The sequence below is a fragment of the Carettochelys insculpta genome, chromosome 1, assembly GCF_033958435.1.
Source record: "Carettochelys insculpta isolate YL-2023 chromosome 1, ASM3395843v1, whole genome shotgun sequence".
Classification (NCBI taxonomy): Eukaryota; Metazoa; Chordata; order Testudines; family Carettochelyidae; genus Carettochelys; species Carettochelys insculpta.
In genome coordinates this window covers 256,587,914-256,611,500 of record NC_134137.1, presented here as the reverse complement: position 1 = coordinate 256,611,500, position 23,587 = coordinate 256,587,914, and the positions used below count along the sequence as shown (strand labels likewise).

At 42.3% G+C, this 23,587-nt stretch overlaps 1 protein-coding gene across 1 annotated transcript in view; it reads left to right on the top strand.

Annotated features, from left to right (window-relative positions):
- The window catches only part of PIK3C2G (phosphatidylinositol-4-phosphate 3-kinase catalytic subunit type 2 gamma), a 344,110-nt gene that overhangs the window by 115,959 nt on the left and 204,564 nt on the right, over positions 1-23,587 (top strand). Inside the window, exons 12-15 of the mRNA XM_074983736.1 lie at positions 1,623-1,754; positions 15,084-15,198; positions 17,898-18,028; positions 23,187-23,375. Of these exons, the coding sequence (XP_074839837.1) occupies positions 1,623-1,754; positions 15,084-15,198; positions 17,898-18,028; positions 23,187-23,375 (567 nt within the window). The remainder of the gene's footprint in view (positions 1-1,622; positions 1,755-15,083; positions 15,199-17,897; positions 18,029-23,186; positions 23,376-23,587) is intronic.

Sequence of the window (23,587 nt, the reverse complement as noted above, 5' to 3'; positions counted from 1 at the left end):
ATGTCAGATTAATAGCAATGTAACTGATAGTGAAATTTCACCTTAAGTTCCACATAACCCCTCCATTTTAACCCTGCTAGTTCTAATCCTGATGTTTCCTGACTGTTAAATTATTTCATGGAGATTCTGACATTTATTTGCAGAATAACTACACAGATCTTTGAGAACACTTGTATCTACATCATTAAAACATCTAGAATGCTGAAGAATTTTCCTCCTTGATTTAGATTAGTAACCTTTTAATGTTCACGTTGGTTCAGATCTTCATTTTCTAAAGTGTTTGTCTTACCTCTCCAAAATATTTCTTTTAGCCCTGTGTTCTCAATATTGATTTTATTTATGTAGAAAATGTAATTATTCTCAATATATGTTTGCAAAATCTGGCTTTGTATCAAACGTTTTCAATGGTAATGAAATATATGCTTTAGAATATATGCTTTCACTTCAGGAAAATATATTTTGTAGGTCTCCGAACTAGTGACGCAGGTATGAAAATATCTCAGTTATTAAAATTCATGTGAAATGAAATTGTAAAACAGTTCATAAAACCTATATAAATAATTTAATCAATGTACTTGTTAATAGCCAATGAAACCTGAAATAGACACTAGCTACTGCAACTTTACTTGCTAATAAATTGACATTCATTACTTCTAAAACCACATCTGCCTTTAAGTGGTATTGGAGAAAAAATATACATTGGTGATATGAATGCATTTGAGAATGGCAGCATATCATGACTCATTTTAAGACACACACCCTCAATCAAAGCTGGGTATATATGGCAGAAAAGAAAATTCAGCCATTTCCACTAATTTACAATCCAGTTTTCATTCAGGCTATGTCTACACTACAGAGATCTTTCAAAATAAGACATTCCAGGAGATCTCTTTTGAAAGAACTTCTTTTGAAAGAGAGCATCCACACACAAAAAAGTGTATCAGAAGACTAATATGCTTTTTCAAAAGAGAGCGTACATACATCCCCACTTTTTTGAAAGAATGGGCCAAGGATCGAAAAATCAGATGCCATGAGGACTGCTTTTTTGAAAGAAGGGCCCTGCGGAGCACCTACACACATTTTCTTTTGAAAGAAGCTTTCGAAAGAAGGCGTTCTTCATAAAACAGGAGTGGAAGAGTGCTTCTGAAAGGAGTGCTGCATTCTTTCAATTTACTTTTGAAAGAATGCTTTTTGTGTGTAGGTGCTATGTGGGATCTTTCAAAAGAGCCCCCTTCTTTCAAAAAATCTTTTGAAAGATCTTGCTAGTGTACATCCAGCCTTAGTGTTTATTCTAATGCATTTTCTTATTAGCAGGATGGACTTTGTTTACCACAAGAAAGCTAGTCTTGCCTTGCTTTTCTCTAGTGGATGATCATTTGGATAGACAAGATTTTATATGCCTTTTCTTGTGCAATGTGACCTCATGTTAACTGTTGGGAATGCTTATATCTGGTCAGCATTTTGAATACATCTGTCAGTTGCATTTTCCCTTAAGGAGTTGTTAGCAAGCAGTTTATTGCTCAGTAAGGTGTGTTGTGGGATGCCATAAACTTGAAAAACAGTAATTGCAAATAACCGTGTTAAAGTATATTAAACTTCTTAAAATTGTGTTTTTCTTTCAGAATCAGCTTTCCTCTATTAATACAATCTCTTCCTAATGAAACAATATTGACAATAAAACTATTTGGAGTAAACAGTGTATCTAAAACTTCAGAAATCCTGGCTTGGGCATGTTCCCCCTTGTACCAAAAACGGTAAGAAGGTTTTTTTATATAATCATTTTTTAAAAAATAGTGTTCTTTAAGTGTTAGACTCTCCATGACAAGGACACCTGTAAGGAACATACAAATAAATGTTTTACAGAATAAAGAAAGCAGTCCTGTAGTATCTTAAAGACTAAAAATATGAATGAATGAATGAATGAATGCTTATTTTAGAATATAAATGGAACTTTATGGCAAAAAGGACTGAAACAGTCTCATTTGAGTAATTGTTTCTCCTTTCCATAAAGAGTTATTTCAAATTCTCCTTTGTCTTGTACCCCTTCGGATGGGGATTCTCTGTCCACCAGCTTACCCTAGAAAATTCCCCATTTATGTAAAGGGCCTTGTTCCATACCCTCTCATTCAGATTATTTACTTTCTGAATCTGCTTTCCTGTTCCTCACCCAGACCTTACTTCCCAAAGTGGTACTGCTAGTTGAGACCTCAATGAATAGTTCTGTTCTCTCCCTCTTCCCCATAGTTGAGGAGCTCCTCTCATGTTTTAACTTTCCCTTTTGTACCCAATATTCAGTTTAACATTGTTTTAATGATATTTGTAGGTGATAAATACCTTTGTAATTCTGCATAACTCAGGTGAAATAATCAGAAATGACAAAGCTGTACTTTATTTTTGACTTGAGACCAGAAGATATTTTAAACTCATTGGCTGTTTCTACACATGACGCTATCCTCCGAAAGTAGCATGCTAATGAACAGCCTGAAATATGCTAATGAGGTGCGGGTGCAAATTCTTGGTGCCTCATTAGCATAAGGTCACGTGATTTGGAGTTTGGAAGACATTCTTCCAGACTCCAAAACAACGTGTAGAAGCATGGCCCCCAGGGGGGTATTCTGGAAGGCTGTTCCCTACCCTGTTCCTGGTCTTCCTCTTGTTTCTAATCTATTTAGAAAAAGCCTTTTTGTTTCCCTGTATAACTAGCTACAGGCATAAAGGGAAACAAGAAGGCTTTTTATAAGTACATTAGACACAAGAGGAAGACCAGGGACAGGGTAGGGCCATTGCTCAGTGAGGAGGGAAAAACAGTAACAGGGAACTTGGGAGTGGCAGAGAGGCTTAATGACTTCTATATTTTGCTCTTCACTGAGAAGTCTGATGAAGGAATGCCCAACATAGTGCATGCTAGTGGGAAAGGGGTAGGGTTAGAAGTTGAAATAAAAAAGAACAAGTTAAAAATCACTTAGCAAAATTAGATGTCTGCAAGTCACCAGGGCCTGATGAAATGCATTCTAGAATAGTCAAGGACAGATGAGGTATCTGAACCTTTGTCTATCATCTTTGGAAAATCATGGGAGACAGGAGAGATTCCAGAAGACTGGAAAAGGGAAGATATAGTGCCCCTCTATAAAAAGGGGAGTAAGAATAACCCAGGAAACTACAAGCCAGTCAGCTTAACTTCTGTGCCAGGAAAGATAATGGAGCAGGTAATTAAAGAAATCATCTGCAAGCACTTGCAAGGTGGTAAGGTGACAGGGAACAGCCAGCATGGATTTGTAAAGAACAAATCATGTCAAACCAATCTAATAGCTTTCTTTGATAGGATAACAAGCCTTGTGGATAGGGGAGAAGTGGTAGATGAGGTATACCTAGACTTTAGTAAAGCATTTGGTATGGTCTCACATTATATTCTTATAAAATAACTCGGCAAATACAATTTAGATGAGGCTACTATAAGGTGGGTGCATAACTGGCTGGATAACCGTACCCAGAGAGTAGTTCTTAATGGTTCTCAATCCTGCTGGAAAAGTATAACAAGTGGGGTTCCACAGGACTGGTTCTGTTCAATATCTTCATTAATGATTTAGATATTGGCACAGAAAGTACACTTATTATGTTTGCAGATGATACCAAGTTGGGAGGGGTTGCAACTTCTTTGGAGGATAGGGTCATAATTCAAAAGGATCTGGATAAATTGGAGAAATGGTCTGAGGTAAACAGGGTGAAGTTTAATAAGGACAAATGCAAAGTGCTCCGCTTGGGAAGGAACAATCAGTTTCACACATACAGAATGGGGAGAGACTGTCTAGGAATGACTACAGCAGAAAGGGATCTAGGGGTTATAGTGGAGCACAAGCTTAATATGAGTCAAAAGTGTGATGCTGTTGCAAAAAAAACAAACATGATCCTGGGAAGCATTAACAGGTGTGTTGTGAACAAGACACGAGAAGTCATTCTTCTGCTCTACTCTGCGCTGATTAGGCCTCATCTGGAGTATTGTGTCCAGTTCGGGGCACCGCAGTTCAAGAAAGATGTGGAGAAATTAGAGAGGGTCCAGAAAAGAGCGACAAGAATGATTAAAAGTCTAGAGAATGTGACCTATGAAGAAAGGCTGAAAGAATTGGGCTTGTTCAGTTTGGAAAAGAGAAGATTGAGGGGCGACATGATAGTGGTTTTCAGGTATCTAAAAGGGTGTCATAAGGAGGAGGGAGAAAACTTGTTCTTTTTCGTCTCTGAGGATAGAACAAGAGGCAGTGGACTTAAACTGCAGCAAGGGAGGTTTAGGTTGGACATTAGGAAAAAGTTCCTAACTGTCAGGGTGGTCAAACAGTGGAATAAATTGCCAAGGGAGGTTGTGGAATCTCCATTGCTGGAGATATTTAAGAACAGGTTAGATAGATGTCTATCTTGGATGGTTTAGGCAGTACTTGGTCCTGCCATTGGGGGCAGGGGGCTGGACTCGATGGGCTCTCTAGGTCCCTTCCAGTCCTAGTATTCTATGATTCTATGATTCTTCCCAAAAATTTTGGGGAAAAAGAGGCCTCCGGAAGGAGGACTTTCTTCCAGAAGACTCCCCAGAGGCTGCGCTGCTACATGTTGTTTTGGAGTCTGGAAGAATGTCTTCCAGACTCCAAATCATGTGACCTTATGCTAATGAGGTGCCAGGACTTTGCACCCACACCTCATTAGCATATTTCAGACTGTTCATTAGCATTCCACTTTGGGAGGAAAGTGGCATGTGTAGAAACAGCCATAGACTGTGAAGCCAGGAAGGACCAGCATATCATTTAGTCTGATCTCCTGTACATTGCAGGCTACGGAACCTCATTCACCCATTCCTGTAATAAAGCCCTATTCTCTGGCTGAGCTACTGAAGTCCTCAAATCATGGTTTAAAGACTTTAGTTTACAGAGAACTCACTACTTACACTAGTTTAAACTTACAAGTGGCCCGTGCCCCATGCTGTAGAAGGTAAAAGCCTTCCTTGCATTTTCGCCATAAATTCTATCCTGGAGATAGGGCTGACCTGAATTAGGCACCTTTCGCACAAAAAAGTAAGAAGTAGGTGGAACCCATCCTTGCATACAAAGTCTAGTGGCTAGAGAACTCATCCAGGGCATAGCTTCAATGTCCACTCTGCCCAACACAGAGTAGCAACTTGAACGCAGAGTGCCCTACCTCCGGGTAAGTGCCATACTCACTGTGCTACAAAATCATTTTCACTCTCTGGCCCAATGGCTGTCTGTGTATTTCATACCACCTACCCCAAAATACCACGGAAAATGATTGGGGCCTTCATCTGGGAGGTGGGAGAACGGGGTACAGTTCCTCCTCCGTGCAGATTAGAGTTCCCCTGAGCATGCCTGTCAGATTAGGCTCTGCAGGCAAGACAGATAAAGGAACAATTAGCTAGTGCATCCTCTAGGGCATTGGGTGTCAGTTTGGTGCTGATCGGCATAACAGTGCTCTTTCTGGGCCCAGCAGGGTTGGCTGCTGACATTGCCCTAAGTAACTTTGGTGCTTTTGAAAATTTTACCTCTGTATTAAAAATATAGCCTTATTTTTCCATGGTGCTACATAACCAGTACGTACATATAAGTAAGGAAATACAAAGATACTTTCTATTACAGCCATTTCAGTGTTTTATAGATCCTCGCTCAAATGGCCCATCAAAGGACAAATTAGAGCTTGGTGTAGGAGGAGGGATCATTTAGAATCTGCATGTTCTACATCCACCAATCTGTTAGTAATGGCATTTACAATTAGGGGAAACTACTAGAATAGAAAAGCAAAGGTGTTTTCCCTTCTCTAGCTAACCACAATTGGTTACTCGCTAACAGCTCCACACAATTGGTTAGTCGCTATTATTTGAATTGATAGACCAATTTAAAAACAAAGGCACACCTGAAATTCAGTCAGAAAAGTGAAACTTGAAAATGCCTGAACACTCAGTCTGCTTTACTGTTCCGTTACAGCCACATGTGAATATTTTGCAATTGGAGTAAAGTAACAGTTTACGAAAAGATCAAATACTTAGTCAAAAAAAAGAACAGAAGTTAGATTTGAGCAAGTTTTGACACGGTTGATTCTGACAAAGGAATCTGATTGGCTGATTGGAACTGTTCTAGTCCAGGAAATTAAGGAGCAATACTGTGGAGTGTGGAGCTATATCTCTTCACAAGTTTTCCACAGTGAACACCTCAAATCATTTAATCTTTAATTTTTGTTCAGAAATGACATGGAGAAAATACAAGAATTCTGTCATACAGAAATATAGATATATGATAAGCAAAAATAGAAATGAAATATGAGTTAAGTTCTACTCCTGTCTTCCATAGTGTGACTGTACAGTGACTCTAATGGCATAATGTTTGCTGGTGTAAATAGGAGCTTTGACAAAAACACACACCAGTGATACATTATCCTAGGTTGCTAAGAATATCTCTTATCATTGTGATAAGACTAGATATTAACATATATTAATGAACATTTCATTGTATTGCTACAGTGCAGAATTAAGGTTGTTTGGGTGCCCTGATTGTACATTTTTATGCCTTAACATGCTTGGGTTTCTTTTAATGTTTAAATACAAATATGATTTTTTTTGTGTTTGGTTTGAGGGATAATTACAACATTTTTGTCATGTACTTTCTGCTTAAACTATTGATATACCCTGTCAGCCTAACCCCATTTTAGCATAGTTTTCATCTGGAAATATAAATTACAAAATTGCTGATCATCGTCCCTTGGCTTTTCTGATCAATAACCCTACTTGCCTGTGTATGACAATTGTCCATATATAGAATATAATTCCCCAAAGGGACCTGGCTGGTGGAGTTTAACAGCAGCACTTGTTAAACTCGAGAGGCATTTTAGTATTTCCAATGACAGCACTAAGTTTCATCCTTGAACATCAGGGAAATCTATTTGTCTCTTGGGCTAAATAGTTTAGAGTTCCAAACCTAATTAAGATATCAGAAATTCATCATTTTGGACAATTTGGGAGAGGTAATGTTTCCCACAGCGACCATTGCTCTGAGTTCACTGCTTCTAACAACACAGCTCATTTTGAAGTGGTATTTCCAAATCAGAGAGAGCAGTCAACATTATTTTCCTTTGCTGGTCTCTGTGAGTGAAGTCCCCCATATGACTTCAGGGCACATGGTTGAACTTGTAACTTAATGTAGCTTGAGCTGTCCTGAAACCATTGTCTTGTCTTGTGATATAATAAGCCTGGCAGTTTCCTTCAGCCTCTGTTGCAAACAAAAGTTGGAAATATGTGCAGTTGAAGGTGTTCCTGCCTATCACTGATCTGTGAAAATAAACAAAAGAGCAACAAATATATAATGCAGTTTGTTCACATTCCATCCCTATTTTATTTTTATGGGAGCTTTCTCGTGTACATTGTGAGATGTTGTTAGTGAAGGTGTTGGCTATCAGTCCTCTAGATGTTGCCCTTTTCCTTTTCAGAATCATCCTATTGTGCTATGCCACCTGCTCTTCCTGACAGTTGCATCATTTTTCTGTGCATAAAGAATTACCCTCTCCAGACTTGGGTCCAGTGACTGTAGTTTGCCATAATTCTCAGGGGGGTGGTTCCAGTGGAAACAGGGCTTTAAATGATAAGTGATTTCTGTATTCTTGTGCAGCCCTCTTCCGCCAGTTACTGGGTATCTTATATGAGGTCAGGCAAGCCCTTCTTTTAGATCCTTAGGCTGCATCTGCACTACAGCCCCATTTCGAAAGGATGGCTTTCAAAACGGAGCATCCACACAGGCAAATGGGGAGCCAAGTTTTGACCTGCCTTTTTGAATGCCCCCCACCACACTTTCGAAAGAGAGTGTCCACAGATCCCAGGACTCTCTTTTGAAAGTACAGGGGCAGGAAATGCCATGGGCAGGGTCTCATGGCAGACAAGCCCTTCCGGGGCCTCCCACTGCCATCCCTTTAAAGGGCCCCCCCACCCCAAGCCTTGGCCTGCACATGCTGATGGCCAGCTACCTGCCTTCAGGCACACAGGGAGAGGGAGCGGAGGAGGCATCCCGGGCCCCCGTGGACCCCAAGCAGCTCCCCCCCATCATCGAGACTGTGGCCAGCACACTGGGTGCAGTCCTGGCCGCCGTGCATCAATGGCTCCAGGTGGCCACCCTGCTAGCCACCCTCCTGGAGGCCATCCTCAGGGCACAATGTCCCCACCTGGTACCCCAGGTCATCCACCACTTACAGGGTTCCCCACAAGCAGCAACTGGTGGAACCGGCTGGTGCTGGAGGACTGGAGCGATGATTGGTGGCTACAGAAGTTCAGGATGACCAAGGGGACATTCCTGGAGCTGTGTCACTGGCTTGCCCCAGTCCTCCAGCACCACGACACCCATATGAGGCCAGCGCTCCCACTCCAGAAAAGGGTGGCCACCGCCCACTGGAACGTGGCAACCCCGGACAGTCACCAATCCATCAGCCACCAGTTTGGGGTGGGCAGAGCTATCTTTGGGGCCATCCTCAAGGAGATAAGTCATGCCCATGTCGCACCCCCACCACATGCAGGGGGCAGGAGCCACCCCTTCAAGGTGCACCATGGGGTATGGGGATGGGCAGGCACACAGGGGGCAAGAGGCAGGCGCCCCACAGAGGCCTACCCTTCAGGAGGCAGGGGTGGGAGTGGGGTTGGGGATGGACGGGCACACCACACCCCCCTACACACCCTGCAGGTCATCTGGGACATCAACAGGGTGCTCATGAGGCAGCTGATCCATGTCGGGGACCTGGACAACACCATCCAGGGCTTGGAGGAGTTGAGCTTCCCGAACTGCTTTGTGTCCCTGAATGGCACACACATTGCCATTCCAGCCCCAGAGCACAGTGGTAAGGCCTAGGTAAACTACAAGGGCTACCACTCTGTGGTCCTGCAGGCGCTGATCAATGCCAACGGTCGGTTCCAGGACATCTGCTTGGGCTGGTCTGGCCATGCTCACGACGCCAGGATGTTCAAGGACTCGGGGCTGAGATGCCACATGGCTGAGGGGACCTTCATCCCCTGGCAGGAGCTCCCTGTTGGGGACACCACAATGCCACCCTGAATTGTGGCGGATGCAGCCTACCCCCTGCAAGCTTGGCTGATGAGCCTATACACAGGGCTCACGCAGCCTAGCCAGGATATTTTTAATGAGCAGCTGAACCGGTCCCGCAATACGGTTGAGAGGGCATTTGGCCACCTGAAGGAGCACTTTAGATACCTCCACACCAGGCTGGAGGTGGGCCTCCCTAGTATCCCAGTAGTGGTTGGGATCTGCTGCAGCCTGCACAGTCTCGTGGAGGTGAAGCATGAGCCTTTCATGCAGGGGTGGGCCACTAAGGCGGGGTGTGGTTATGAACAGCCCCCTGATGCCCTGTGCTGCCAGGCCCAGCAGTGTGAGGTGCGGGCATTGGAAGACCTTTTCCAGGCCTTTGGCCCCCTCACCCTGCACACACACACACCCCACCACCACCACCACACATGCACAGGGAACACAAGCTAAAACTGAACAGTAAACTGTTTGTTGCATATAACCATCTCCCTCTGCATGATTGAGGGGACTATGTATCTGTGCTGGTTAGGCCCCACTTGGACTATTGTGTTCGGTTCTGGGCACCGCATTTCAAGAAAGATGTGGAGAAATTGGAAAGTGTCCAAAAAAGAGCAACAAGAATGATCAAAGGTCTAGAGAACGTGACGTATGAAGAAAGGCTGAAATAATTGGCTTGTTTACTTTGGGAAAAAAGAAAATTGAGGGGGGACATGATAACGGTTTTCAGGTATCTAAAAGGGTGTCATAAGGAGGAGGGAGAAAACTTGTTCTTTTTCATTTCTGAGGATAGAACAAGAGGCAATGGACTTAAACTGCAGCAAGGGAGGTTTAGGTTGGACATTAGGAAAAAGTTCCTAACTGTCAGGGTGGTCAAACTCTGGAATAAATTGCCAGGGGAGGTTGTGGAATCTCCATCACTGGAATATTTAAGAACAGGTTAGATAGATGTCTGTCAGGGGTGGTTTAGACAGTACTGGGTCCTGCCATTAGGGCAAGGGGCTGGACTCAATGGCCTCTCAAGGTCCCTTCCAGTCCTAGTGTTCTATGATTCTATGATTGTAAGTTTGCCGCTAAGCCAAGGAGTCACTATGGCTACGTCTACACGTGAAGCCTACATCGAAATAGCTTATTTCGATGTAGCAACATTGAAATAGGCTATTTCGAAGAATAACGTCTACACATCCTCCAGGGCTGGCAACGTCGATGTTCAACTTCGACGTTGCGCAGCACCACATCGAAATAGGCGCTGCGAGGGAACGTCTACACGCCAAAGTAGCACACATCGAAATAAGGGTGCCAGGCACAGCTGCAGACAGGGTCACAGGGCGGACTCAACAGCAAGCCGCTCCCTTAAAGGGCCCCTCCCAGACACAGTTGTACTAAACAACACAAGATACACAGAGCCGACAACTGGTTGCAGACCCTGTGCCTGCAGCATGGATCCCCAGCTGCCGCAGCAGCAGCCAGAAGCCCTGGGCTAAGGGCTGCTGCACACAGTGACCATAGAGCCCCGCAGGGGCTGGAGAGAGAGCATCTCTCAACCCCCCAGTTGATGGCTGCCATGGAGGACCCGGCAATTTCGACGTTGCGGGACGCAGATTGTCTACACGGTCCCTACTTCGACGTTGAACGTCGAAGTAGGGCGTTATTCCGATCCCCTCATGAGGTTAGGGACTTCGACGTCTCGCTGCCTAAAGTCGAAGTTAACTTCGAAATAGCGCCCAACGCGTGTAGCCGTGACGGGCGCTATTTTGAAGTTAGTGCCGCTACTTTGAAGTAGCGTGCACGTGTAGACACAGCTTATAAGGTGTTTCCAGCTGATGTTCACATGGATGAACGTTGTGAAATGAATCACTGCTCTTCAGCTATTTCCCAGAGGACAGTGTGCAGGTAACAACTCACCATAGTCAGAATTAATTGGTACTGTTGTTAACAGTCTTAGCTGAGCAGTCAAGGTCTGAATGGACACGGAGGCCAACTTACCCTCACAAGACTTCTTGTGTCTTGTTCACAACACACCTGTTAATGCATCCCAGAATCATGTTTGCTTTTTTTGCAACAGCATCACACTGTTGACTCATATTTAGCTTGTGCTCCACTATAACCCCTAGATCCCTTTCTGCTGTACTCATTCCTAGACAGTCTCTCCCCATTCTGTATGTCTGAAACTGATTGTTCCTTCCCACATGGAGCACTTTGCATTTGTCCTTATTAAACTTCACCCTGTTTACCTCAGACCATTTCTCCAATTTATCCAGATCATTTTGAATTATGACCCTATCCTCCAAAGCAGTTGTAACCCCTCCCAGGTTGGTATCATCTGCAAACTTAATAGCCATACTTTCTATGCCAATATCTAAATCGTTGGTGAAGATATTGAACAGAACCGGTCCTGAAACAGACTGCTGCGGAACCCCACTTGTTATACTTTTCCAGCAGGACTGAACTTCAAAGTTCCAGACTGCATGTAGCTGCTGCTAACCCACCAGTACTTCAAAGTCCCTTTGCTCCTCGAGGAGTAAAGGAATTTCAAAGTAGCCTGGGCCCTTCAAAGTACCAATGTGTTAGCCACAGCTACGCGCAAGCTGACACTTCAAAGTTTGCTGCTACGAAGTTGCCACGGGGGAGAATTAGCTTAATGTAGTGTTGCATATGCAGCGCAGCACTTCATTAATAATCTCCCAACACCCTACTTACCATGCTTCCTTCGCAGTTGGGAGCTAGTGTAAACAAGCCCTTATAGACTAACAGATATTTTGGAGCATAAGCTTTCATGCCATATGACGAAGGGGGTCTTTGCCCTGGAAAGCTTATGCTCCAAAATATCTGTTAGTTTATAAGGTGCCACAGGACTTCTTGTTGTTTTTGAAGGGAGGGATAGCTTGGTGGTTTGTGCACTGGCCTGCTTATCTCAGTGTTGTAAACTCAATCCTGAGGGGGCCATTTAGGGAGCTGAGGTTAAAATAAAAGCTGGGGGGATGGGGATTTGGTCCTGCCAAGAGGGTAGGGGACTGGACTTGATGATCTTCTGAGGTCCCTTCTAGTTCTGTGATGAGCATGTGTGAACAAAGTAAGATACAGACTAACACAGCTATCTCTCTGATACTTTTAGTGACTGCTGATCTGATTCACACTAGTGACCCAACTGTGAATGGCTTCATATTTTGCTAATGGTTTCCCACAACTATCTTGTTGTTCACATCACCATGCTTTGTTCTCCCTGCACCTGCAGCTGCAAAACAAACTTTTGAAAATCACATCTCTGATCCTTGTGAATTTTGCGCTCTCAATTATATAGCACAATCATCTAACAATACCAAATGTCTTCGGAAATAAAAAAGCAAAATTACACCTATCTGTACTTTTACTCTGAATGGTGGTTGCAAAGATGGCACTGCAGGATTCTCATGTTTCTGGTCTCAGTGACACAACAGCCATTTAGTTCACATTGCGATTCAGGTTATTCCTTTTTTTTTTGTCAGTGCTGCAAATTCATGCTGGGATCAGAAATCTCATATGTGTTCTTTGTGCTTCTTATATCCTCGCTGCTGCTACAAAGTTTGTGTTCCATACTTACTTATTCACTCTGTTGATGTTCTACTTGGTGGAAAGGTATTTAGTTAATATTCCCACAGCTGTATTGATTGTTCAGTGCTAATGTTAATATAAATTTCCAATCACTAAAAATAATTATTTAGGAGTAAGAAAATATTGAATATGCTCTTTTATATATAATTTCAGTGCTTTTTTTTTTGTGCTGGTACTTGCTAGTACTGGGTACCAGCTCCTCAGTGGTCATGTGATTAGCTGGGGGCTGGGAGAGAGAGGGGCAGGGAGCTGGCGCCTCTTTTTCTTTTTTACTATAAAAGCACTGTATAATTTGATTCCTGCTCTTAACCCCACCAGTCATCAAAATGTGAGTAAATTAAAATGCAAAATAGATACACTATATCCTAATTGAAGTGAGTAGATTAATTGAAATGAGGACTTGCAACTATGTCTTTCGAAATGTATTCATGAGGTGTTCAATGAATTATATTGACCTGCAATTTTCTTATCTGAAAGAAGTGGTACAGGCATGTTTCTGTAAAGACTCTTGTTTGTGAATATAATGCTGAGACAGATGCTAGAGCAGGGATTGGCAACCAAATTAGTAGGAAGAGCCATTTTTGTCCAATTGGGTAAAAAGTCAATAATTCAAGAGCCACAATGCATGTGACTATGACTAATAAATAACATCAAACTGCATATTTGTAACCGCTATTTTGGCCATTTTTACACATGCCACTTTCTCCAAAAGTGGCATGCTAATAAATGGCCCGAAATATGCTAATGAGGTGCAGATATAAATTCCCTGCACCTCATTACCATAAGGTCACATGATTTGGAGTCCGGAAGACGCTCTTCTGGGCTCCAAAATAGCATGTAACAATGCGGCCCCCGGGGGGTCTTCCGGAAGGAGGACTTTTGGAGGTCCCATCTTCCCAGTTCAATTTGCCTCTGGAAGATGGACTTTCTTCCAGAAGACCCCGCTGAGGGCTGTGCTTCTACATGTTATTTTGGTGTCCGGAAGAACGTGTTCTGGACTCCAAATCATGTGACCTTATGCTAGTGAGGTGCAGAGAATTTACATCTGTGCCTCATTAGCATATTTTGGGCCATTTATTGATGTGTAGAAACAGCATTTGAGAACAGCACACACACAATGGTTTGTAATGCAATACATGTTTACTGCAGGATGTTCACAAACTTTTTACATATTCTATTTCCTCACGCTTTACATGTGTGTGTTAGTACCACTGTCTTCCTCACTTTCACTCCTGAACCTTCACTCTCTCTCTCTCTCTCTCTCATTCTGAAGGATGCTAGGGGGAGTTATCCAACGTTCTGAGATCACATATTGTTTGCTATCTAGGTATGAGTTGTTCATTTTTGGGCTTTTCGATGTTCACTGTTCATCAAAAATAATCAGGAGGTTTTTGGTTTTTGGTTTTTTGTTTTTGTTTTTGCTTTTGCTTTTTTACACTTTTCAATTATAATGTCGGGAGCCACAAAGATGCCCTTAAAGAGCTGTGGGAGCCTCAGGTTGCAGACCCTTGTGCATAATCTTCTCTTTATCCACTGACCACTTACTGCAAGCCTCCCCACTCAATTTCCTTCCTCCTAGAGCAACCATTTCCAAGGGTGCTTCAATTCTCATGTTACTTCGCTCCTCCAAAGTTGGACTACTAAATAGGGTGCTTAAATATGGCCAGTGGTGGTGGTGTATATTTTTTTCTATCTATCCATTTTAATTACCTATACAGCCCCCTTATCATAGTATCCTGTGAGGTAGAGAGGATATACTAGCCCCATTTTACAAATGGGGAACTGAAGCACAGAGAGCTTGTGATTATCCAGGATCAAACTACAATGATTGTGCTGGAGCACAGAACTAAACTAGAGTCTTCTGGCTCCCTGGATTATCATCCCAACCAGTAGACAAGGGCTGACAACTAACCAAACCCCTTTTTGATTGGCTAGTGAGAACAGCAGTTTTCAGATATTACTGACCTAGGCCAGATTTAAACTACCACCTTATGATTTGCATCTTGTCACATTCATAGAGTCATAGAATCCAAGCCCAGAAAAGACCATTATGATGGTCTGGTCTGTACGCCTGTGCAGCATAGATCACAGAACTTCCCCTAAATAACTCCCAGAGCGTACCATGCTTTAAAAAGTATCAGCGATAGAGAATCCACCCTGGCCCTTGGTAAGTTGTTCCAGTGAATAATTATTTCCCTAAGTAAAAATATATTTATTTCCAGTCTACATTTGTCTAGTTTGAACTTCCAGCTATTGGATTGTGTTACTCTTTTTGGCTACAGTTTCGGCTATCAAATATTTGTTATCCATGTAGACACTTACGCCCGGACCTATTGATTTCAGTGCTTCTGATATAAATTTCAGTCAAGCCTGTCTGGTTTATCTCCAGTACTATTGCTGTATTATATCAATGTATATTAACATTTGCAGAAAGTTCATTCATGGAACTGTGCTCCTTAGCATGGCATTGTACAGTGAGCCTCCAACAACAATGATGGCACCAGGCATTTGTGACACTCGTCTTCCAGGGCTAGTAACGCTGCAGGTAAGGGAATGCTTTCTGAGAAAGCAAAGCAAGGGCTTGTCAGACAGTCTGAGGTAAATGATTGATTGCATGATGCTTCCTAATCCCACAGCTTAAAAGTCACAGCTTCATTCTATCTGCTTGAAAAGAGACCTCTGCTGGTATGCTTTCCGCCTTTTTAGTTGGGGTGGGAATAAAGTCCAATATAACAGCAATTATATATCAGACCTGCTAAATCATATTTGGCCTGTGGGAGTTAGGCACTGAGTAGATTACTTTTTATTGTATGTTTAAAATATATCCTTGACACAAACTGCTGACTAGGTACCTGACTCACAGCTGCATTTTTGTCTCACTTGTAGCCTGTGTACCTCTTAGGCCGTGTCTACACGTGCCCCAAACTTTGAAATGGCCACGCAAATGGCCATTTCGAAGTTTACTAATGAAGCGCTGAAATGCATATTCAGCGCTTCATTAGTATGCGGGCGGCCGCAGCACTTCGAAATTGACGCGCCTCGCCGCCGCGCAGCTCGTCCAGATGGGGCTCCTTTTTGAAAGGATCCCGCCTACTTGGAAGTCCCCTTATTCCCATCAGCTGACTGTTTCCCATCAGCTGACCCTTATTCCCATCAGCTGACCCTTATTCCCATCAGCTGTGACTTGTTTTTTGTTTTTTGTTTTTGTTTTTGTTTTGTTTTGTTATTCAGCTGATGGGAATAAGGGGACTTCAAAGTAGGCGGGGTCCTTTCAAAAAGGAGCCCTGTCTGGACGAGCCGTGCGGTGGCGAGGCGCGTCAATTTTGAAGTGCCGCGGCCGCCCGCATACTAATGAAGTGCTGAATATGCATTTCAGTGCTTCATTAGTAAACTTCGAAATGGCCATTTGCGTGGCCATTTCAAAGTTTGGGGCTAGTGTAGACACAGCCTTAGTCCATGACCAAGTGCCAGGCTCCCACTGATGTCACTTTGAACTGTGTATGTAGACCAAGGCCTCCTAATATTAAAAACACATTTTGACTATCCCCTGAGTTGACCTGTTCCCAGACTAAACTGATAATTTTAAAGGAACAGCCAATATTTTTCATATTCAAAAAACACAGGAAGCACAAGGCAACTAATGTGAATAAATGGGTCAGGCCTAAAAATGCCCTAATTTTAACGAATAAGTGAGCAAGAGTTTCAAGTTGGTAAACTACAGTCAATGATGGCTCCTTAAAATAGCTTTCTGTGTATTAATAATAAAAGGAAGGAGAGGCAGTGGAGAGCTACTAATTTAAAATCTGTCTCTCCACTCTGTTCCTCTCCCTCTCCATACTCAATTCCATCTTTGAATATCTTACAGGAGGAGACACTGCCTTTAAAAATCACCAGCTCTTTAGATGTGACTGGTGTGCACTATAATTCATAAAAATACTGCTATAGGAGAGACAGTTGGTTGTTGGGTTTTTTGTTAACAGCGTGTGAAAGTGACTATGCAGAGAGACTCCTTTTCTGGTCTGGCTGTGAATGTCTCAATATATTATGGTGTAAATTCTATAATAGGCAAATTGAACTGGATTAAGAAACTGAATTTTTCATGTAACCAACCATTCACAGCCAAAACACTTAAGCTTCGAAAAAGTTTGATGAGCAGCTTTCCCCCCAGGTGTTGAATGAAATTCTCTACTTCCCAGTTCTAGCGCTAGAAGTGAAAGTGATGAAAAACATAAGAGGCTGTTTTTATGCCTTTGACCAATCAGAAATAAGGAAATACCAGAAACAGCCTGATCTCCTGATTATCCAGACGACTCTGCAAAAGCAATAGCTTAAGATACATATTACAATTTTGAAGATATTATGGATTCAAACACAACAGAACCTTTGGGGGAAAAGAAAAAAACTTTTTTTTTTCCCCAAAACTTGATGAAGCTAAAAATAGGCCCGAGCTGACCCTTGTTTCATTCCCCCAGTATGAAAGCCACCCAGGTTTGGAGAAACTAATAATAAATATCTAGATCTGAACCTTGCAGCTGTGTCCCTGTCTCCTACAGGCCAAACCAAAATGCAGACTCTGAAGCCATTCTCCTCCACGGTACTCTGGAGAAGTGCTGCTCTGGATTGAAAGTTTGCAGTTCAAGCCCCTCTCTGCATAAAAATAGGCCAGGGGAAGCCCAGGCCTATCAACAGAGCATGAGGTGGGGAGGGAGAGCAAGAGGACAAGTGCTTCCCTGGCCCAAAATTTCAAAGAGGCCCGGAGCACCATACCTCCTTTGAATAGCCATGGCAGTGCTGCTGTGCATGACTGTGAGAGTGGTGGGGGACAGTGTCAAGGGTGGAATGTCAAGGCCCCACCTCTTCTGCCCTTGGTTCTGCCCTTTCCGGGGTGCAGAGCTTGGCCCCCTCCCCCCTTGCCCTGGAACCCCTGACAGCTGTCTGCACCACTGGGCAAGCCTTAACTTGGAGTTTCCTGTAAGCCTAATGAGGCGCAGATACAATGGCTGAAGTCCTGGAACCCATTCAGTTCAAAGGCGAAACTCTCACTGACTTCAGTCGGGTCACAGTTATCACCCTATAGCTTTGAGCAAAATTCATTCATTCAATGAACACATTTGCAATTATCATGTCTCCCTTTCATATCTCCTCTGCATATTTCAAGTGCCATTCACTAGCAATCAGATGCAGAAATCTGAGACACCTTTTATACACATTTCTACATAAAGGTATCTTTTATTTTATTTTTAGATTGACTTTCCAGAAGCTAATTTGGAGTTTATTAAACCTCAGCCTGAAGAGAAAAGAGATGACCTTGAAGAGCCAGCTAAAGAGTGCTTGAAGCATATAGCAAGACTTTCACAGAAACGTTCTCTCTTGCTGTAAGTGCACCAAATTCTTCCTGCTTCCATATGGCATTCTGTACACAGGACCATCAGAAACGTAGCCATGTTACTCTGTTCCTTCAAAAATAACAAGCTGTCCTGTAGCACCTTAAAGATAAACACATTTATTATGTAATGAGCTTTCATAAGACTCACATAATGAGCTTTCATAAGACTCACTTCCTCCACGAAAGCTCATTACCTAGCATATAAAATTGTTAGTCTTGGGGGTGCTACAGGAATCCTTATTATTTGTTATTTGTGACAATACCATCAATCACTCTAAGTGTGTTCAATCCTTTTAAAGCTAGATTTCCCACCTGTATAGCCTGGTTTCATTCATTTGATGAAGTATTACTCCTACATAAGAGGAAAAGATGGCAATGAAGCCAAAATAAGCCCCTGAATCTGTCAATGCCTTTATATAGCTTACAACACTTCGTCTCTATTCTATTATCTTTTCTGGGTTCCTTGGTATGAGAAGCTAACTGCTGATTTGAGGCACAAACATTTGTCTTGAGCAATGTACTTTCCAGTAGCAATAGTATTAGCAATTTTAAAAAATTGGGCTGGATGAAAACCGGCATCAGTAAATAATAACAATAAAGCTACACTATTCGGCCGTCATAGTCACCAAGTGACATAAGCATTCCAAAAGCAATCTGTATCATGTTCCCCAGTAAACAGAGACACAATTATGCAGGATTTAGCATTCACAGCAGGCATATAAAAATAACTATAACAAAACAAGCTGTATTACCTACTGAGGTGGATTAGTAACCCTCGACATATATGAGTTATATTATCAAGTAGCATTATATATGGTCTAAAATAACAATTATAGCAAGAACTGCAGTGGGGCTAGTGGTATCAGTGCTTGCTGGCTCGTATTGTGTAGGTCACTAACATTTGTTCGGTACTCCTTCATCACAAGCTCCAAATGCCATAATAATGTCATAAATAAGTAATATAAAGTTTCTTTCAAAGTTGCCCAATAGTGTTTTGTTGTACACATGTAAAGAAGGAGGTTTTCTGTACTAATATTATTTTTGTGGAGAGAAAGATACATAACAAGATATAAATTTCAGTTAGCTACAATAAACTGCTGGTTATTTACTATTATCTTCTCTTCTCATTTCTAAAGAGATGGGATGGAATTTAAGTTTCTTTGTCTTCAGCCACTGGAGGTTCTTATGAAGGTTTAGGGCTGGCCAGTATTTGGATGAGAGGCTTTTGAGGAAAACATAGTGGCTGAGAGAAGTGGCATTGATGAGTCGACAAGCAGTCATTACTTCCAAGTTAGTAGAGAACCAAAGTTGCTTCATTATGGAGCATGGAGCATCAGCTCCTGGATGGGGAAGTCTTTTGATAAGATTTACAGATGAGATCATGAACACTCAGGCCTGGCAATAGGGCAAGGCAAGCAAGGTGGTTGCCTTGGGCCCACCTACTTCAACTGAATGTATCATTCGCTGCCCATTGTCTGTGCCCCACTGTCAGCCTGCTGCCTTGGGCCATACAAACTCTTTGGACAGTCTTGTGAAAACTCACTATGAGATCCAGGATCAGATGGGTCATTTTAAATAGTCCATATCTCCCTTTCTTTCTCTTTTTTTTTGGTTTGGTTTTGGGCAGCGGGGAGATAACTGTACTAATCATCTCCAAAGCTCTAAAAGCTTTAACTGGGTGTTTTGGGGAGTTTTTTTTTTGTTTGGTTGGTTGGTTGGTTTTTATTTGTTTGTTTGTTTTTGATTCCATTAATAAAAGTTCAATGATTTTTTTATGACTGTTGTTGCAATCAGAATAGGCCAAACTGCACTTAACTGCTTAATGTTGTAGAGTGAGAAGGGTTTGTTAACATCTTACCAATTTTTTGGTCCAAGAAATCTATTTATTAGCACAACAATGCTGGGATGCTCTATATGGGCAAAGTTCCATTATCACCTAGGCTGCACATTTTTTTCAGACATAAACTTTTATTATGATAAAAAAATCTAAACCCTTTACCCTGTCAAATCTTTAAAGACAGCTGTTAAAAAAGATAGTAACCCAGCAAAACAAGATTAGAAAGAGAAAACTGCCCTGTCACGAAAGAGGAGTGGGGTAGATAGAAGAAGGCATTTTATCTAGTGTTTTGGTCTTTTATCTAGCCATTTTTAAGTTTTAGCTGATTTAATCTGTGCAGACTGACATGTTCAGGAGATTCTGTAGGAAAACTAGAAAATCTTTCAAATCAACATGCAAGTGGTGTTCTTTAATTGCACTGTTTCTCTGAATGCTGTTCAAGTGTAAAGGGACACATGACAGACCATCAAAAAGCTAAACTTTTATCTCTTCGGCTATGTGTGCAACACACAACCTCTAAACACAAACACAAAAATTTATGGCTGCTGGTATTGTGAGCTCTCTGTGAATAGCTGAGCTGCAGTATATTATGCTGCCACTAATTGTTTCTGAAGCTACTGAAATGTACTTTTGGACTTATTATAATAATTTGCTTTAAATTACTATTACCAAAAAGTGACAGTATGTGAAATGTCTCTTATGTGCCCCCTGTCATTCTAGTGTGGGAACAGCTCGTACAATTATGAATTTATTCTCCTCACACACTTCTGAGGCAAGGAAAGCAAATTATGTTTCCTCACAACACTGAACTGTAGGTCTTTTTTGTACTGTGTTTTCCAAATGCCTAGCAAATTCAGAATTGATAGAAGGAAATCTTTTTTTCACATAATGCACAATAAACCAATGGAACTCATTGCATTAGATGTTACTGAAGGCAAAAAATTAGCAGAATTCAGAAAGGGATAAGCTATTTATTTGGCTAAGAAAAGGTTATTGTAGTGAATTACGTGAGGCTGGGCAGAGTGTTTTGAAATTGAGGCAAGCACTCATGTCAGGGCTTGATTCCAACTCTTGGGAGTGTTAGCTGGTGGCCAGGTAATGTGCGGTGAGGTACTCCCCTGGGTCCTAAACAACCCAGTTTTTTACTGTTAGAGCAGGCAACTCCTAGCACTCTCACCCACAGCCAGGCTGTAGTAACCAAACGGTTAAAGTTATTTTTGTTGTGCCGGCTGTGTTGTAGTGACAAAAGGATAACAGGGTAAGGCTCAGAGCTTAACTAGTTACAAGTTTATTAAGCTACAGTTATAAGCATGTGGTTACAAAAGGCTATTGTTTACTTCTTATATGCTAGCAAAGTACAGGTGTTAACAAGTTACGTTACAATCCAATACAGAGATATCTGTTACCATCTAACACGATATCTTGATACAATGACATCTAGTTACAGAGCTCTAATTCTTTAGCTGTGCACAAAAAAGTCAGAGACCTAGCATGGGTGTATCTTACCCTCTCTGCGTCTCTCGATACCAGCGTAGCCAAGCCGGATCGGTCACTCAATTCCGCGGAAAGACGAATACGAGGTTGGGCATCCCCAGTTGTGGACCTCGGGAGGCAATCACCTGACCCGACCAGCAGGTAGTTGGTGGACTGCACTCAAAGTTAGAGTTTTGCTGGACCCATCTTTTATACCCCTCTGGGTTACGTATTCTCTTTCTTATCTATGGTGCCAGATCATACTGGTCTGTCTTTTGTGACGCCAGTTTGTTACAAGGGTATTTCTTACTTAATTTGCACTTGTAAGACAGGAGATAAGCAATTTGAGAGTACAGGACATTCTTTTTGTGTGGGCGGGGCACTTCCCCTTCTGGGATGGTTGTGTGTGTACATCATATCGATCAATGCCAGCTGGGGTGATTTCTTGAGGGCCCCCCCTCTCGTTGACAGTTTGGCCTGTTAGCCTTCTATCTGTACTTTCTGCTTCTCAGGGTCACGATGAGCTAGCACATCTGGGCCTCAATGAGGGCATCAAAGACTGTGCTGTCAGCAGCCATTTCCGTGCCCTGTGTGCTTCTCAGTGGTGGGGGCAGCGAGCAAGCTGGCTTGTAAGGGGGAGACTTTGTCTGGCTACAGGGAGCTAGGAGAAAATTCTCCCAAAGAAAGGTTATCCCATTACTACCTACAGTGGAGATTATTGCATCTTCATCTGAAACCTCTGACGCTGGTTACGGTCCATGACAGGATGCTGGACGAGATAGATGAATCATGGATCTGATCCATGTGGCACTTCCTATGCTCTTTCAGAGCCTTAGCAATCTGCATAATGTTAATTATGAATTGTGTCTATTTGTATCTATTATATATTTTAAGGGTTGTTTTTAGATTTTGAGTTTAAATGAGGATGGTCTGTTTACATTAGCAGTTTTATCTTGGTAAAGTTCATTTATTGATGATAATACTGAACCCTAAAATGTAATGAGTCTCTTTGTCTGATGACACAAGAAAAAGCATTATGAATTGTTGGTGCATTGAAGAATATATGGTATACATTAACCTCACGTTCTTTTCCTTGGTTTATTGATTTTTGCAATGTTGGGGGGAAGCCAAGCCATATTTTAATTTGACATTCACCCATCTCTGTGAGGTGGCTAGCACTACGCCCATTCTCCAGGTGAATATAGTGAGGCACCACAGGCCAGACTGGTTCTTTGAGAAGAGCTTGCTTCCCACTTGACCTCTTTTGCTAACCCAGTGCAAGCACCAAGGACAATCATGGTGTGTGTGTGTGTGTGTGTGTGTGAGAGAGAGAGAGAGAGAGAGAGAGAACACACATACCTTTTTAAAATCTCATATCCTTGAGTGTATATGGATCCTGTCAGCTGAGTTGGTCAGTAGTGGGAAGAGGGGGAATGAAATTTGACTAGCTGGGTTATAATCAGTTGTCACCACAGTTAATTAGAGGTGGTGTAGACGAGGCAATGAATATAATAGTAATTTCTCTAGCCAAAATTTCACTCATTGAAAAACAGCACTGGAGAGAGAGAGCAAGAAAGAGAGAGAGTGAGCACTGGGCAAAATGAGATAGCTGTATCTGCATCTCTTTTGCATGTTCAGCTTTATATGTCCCAAGGCTGACAGATCCAGATTACAAATATCGCTCCTCTGTAAGGCTCAGTGCGCAGAAAATGATATACCATCCCAAGGAGAACAAGTGCTTAGCCAGAAGGCCGTGCCCCTCTTTACAATAGTTTGTTGCCACACAGGTCTCTAGATGGTTTTAATTTCAATCTGAATTTCGGATCGTATTTTCCAGGTTGTCAGAGCAAGAGCGAAGATTTTTATGGTTTTATCGTTCCAACTGTAATAATGAAAACAGTTCCCTTCCTTTGGTACTGGGCAGTGCCCCCAGTTGGGATCGAAAGAGCATATCAGAAATGTACCTGGTCTTGAGAGAATGGAACTTTTCTAACCCTTTGGAGGCACTTGGGCTTCTGACTTTCAGGTAAGAGAAAATTAAGGTCAGAAAATAACAGTAAACAAACTCCTAATCTGCTGATTAATTCAGCACTCTGAGCTGCCCAGTGTGGGTACATCTACACAGCAGCTTTTTTTCAATAAGCTGTTCTGGAAGAGCTATTTCAGAATAACTTATTTTGAGATAACACTGCTACACACAGGCTGTGTCTACACTAGCACTCCCCTTTTGAAAGGGGA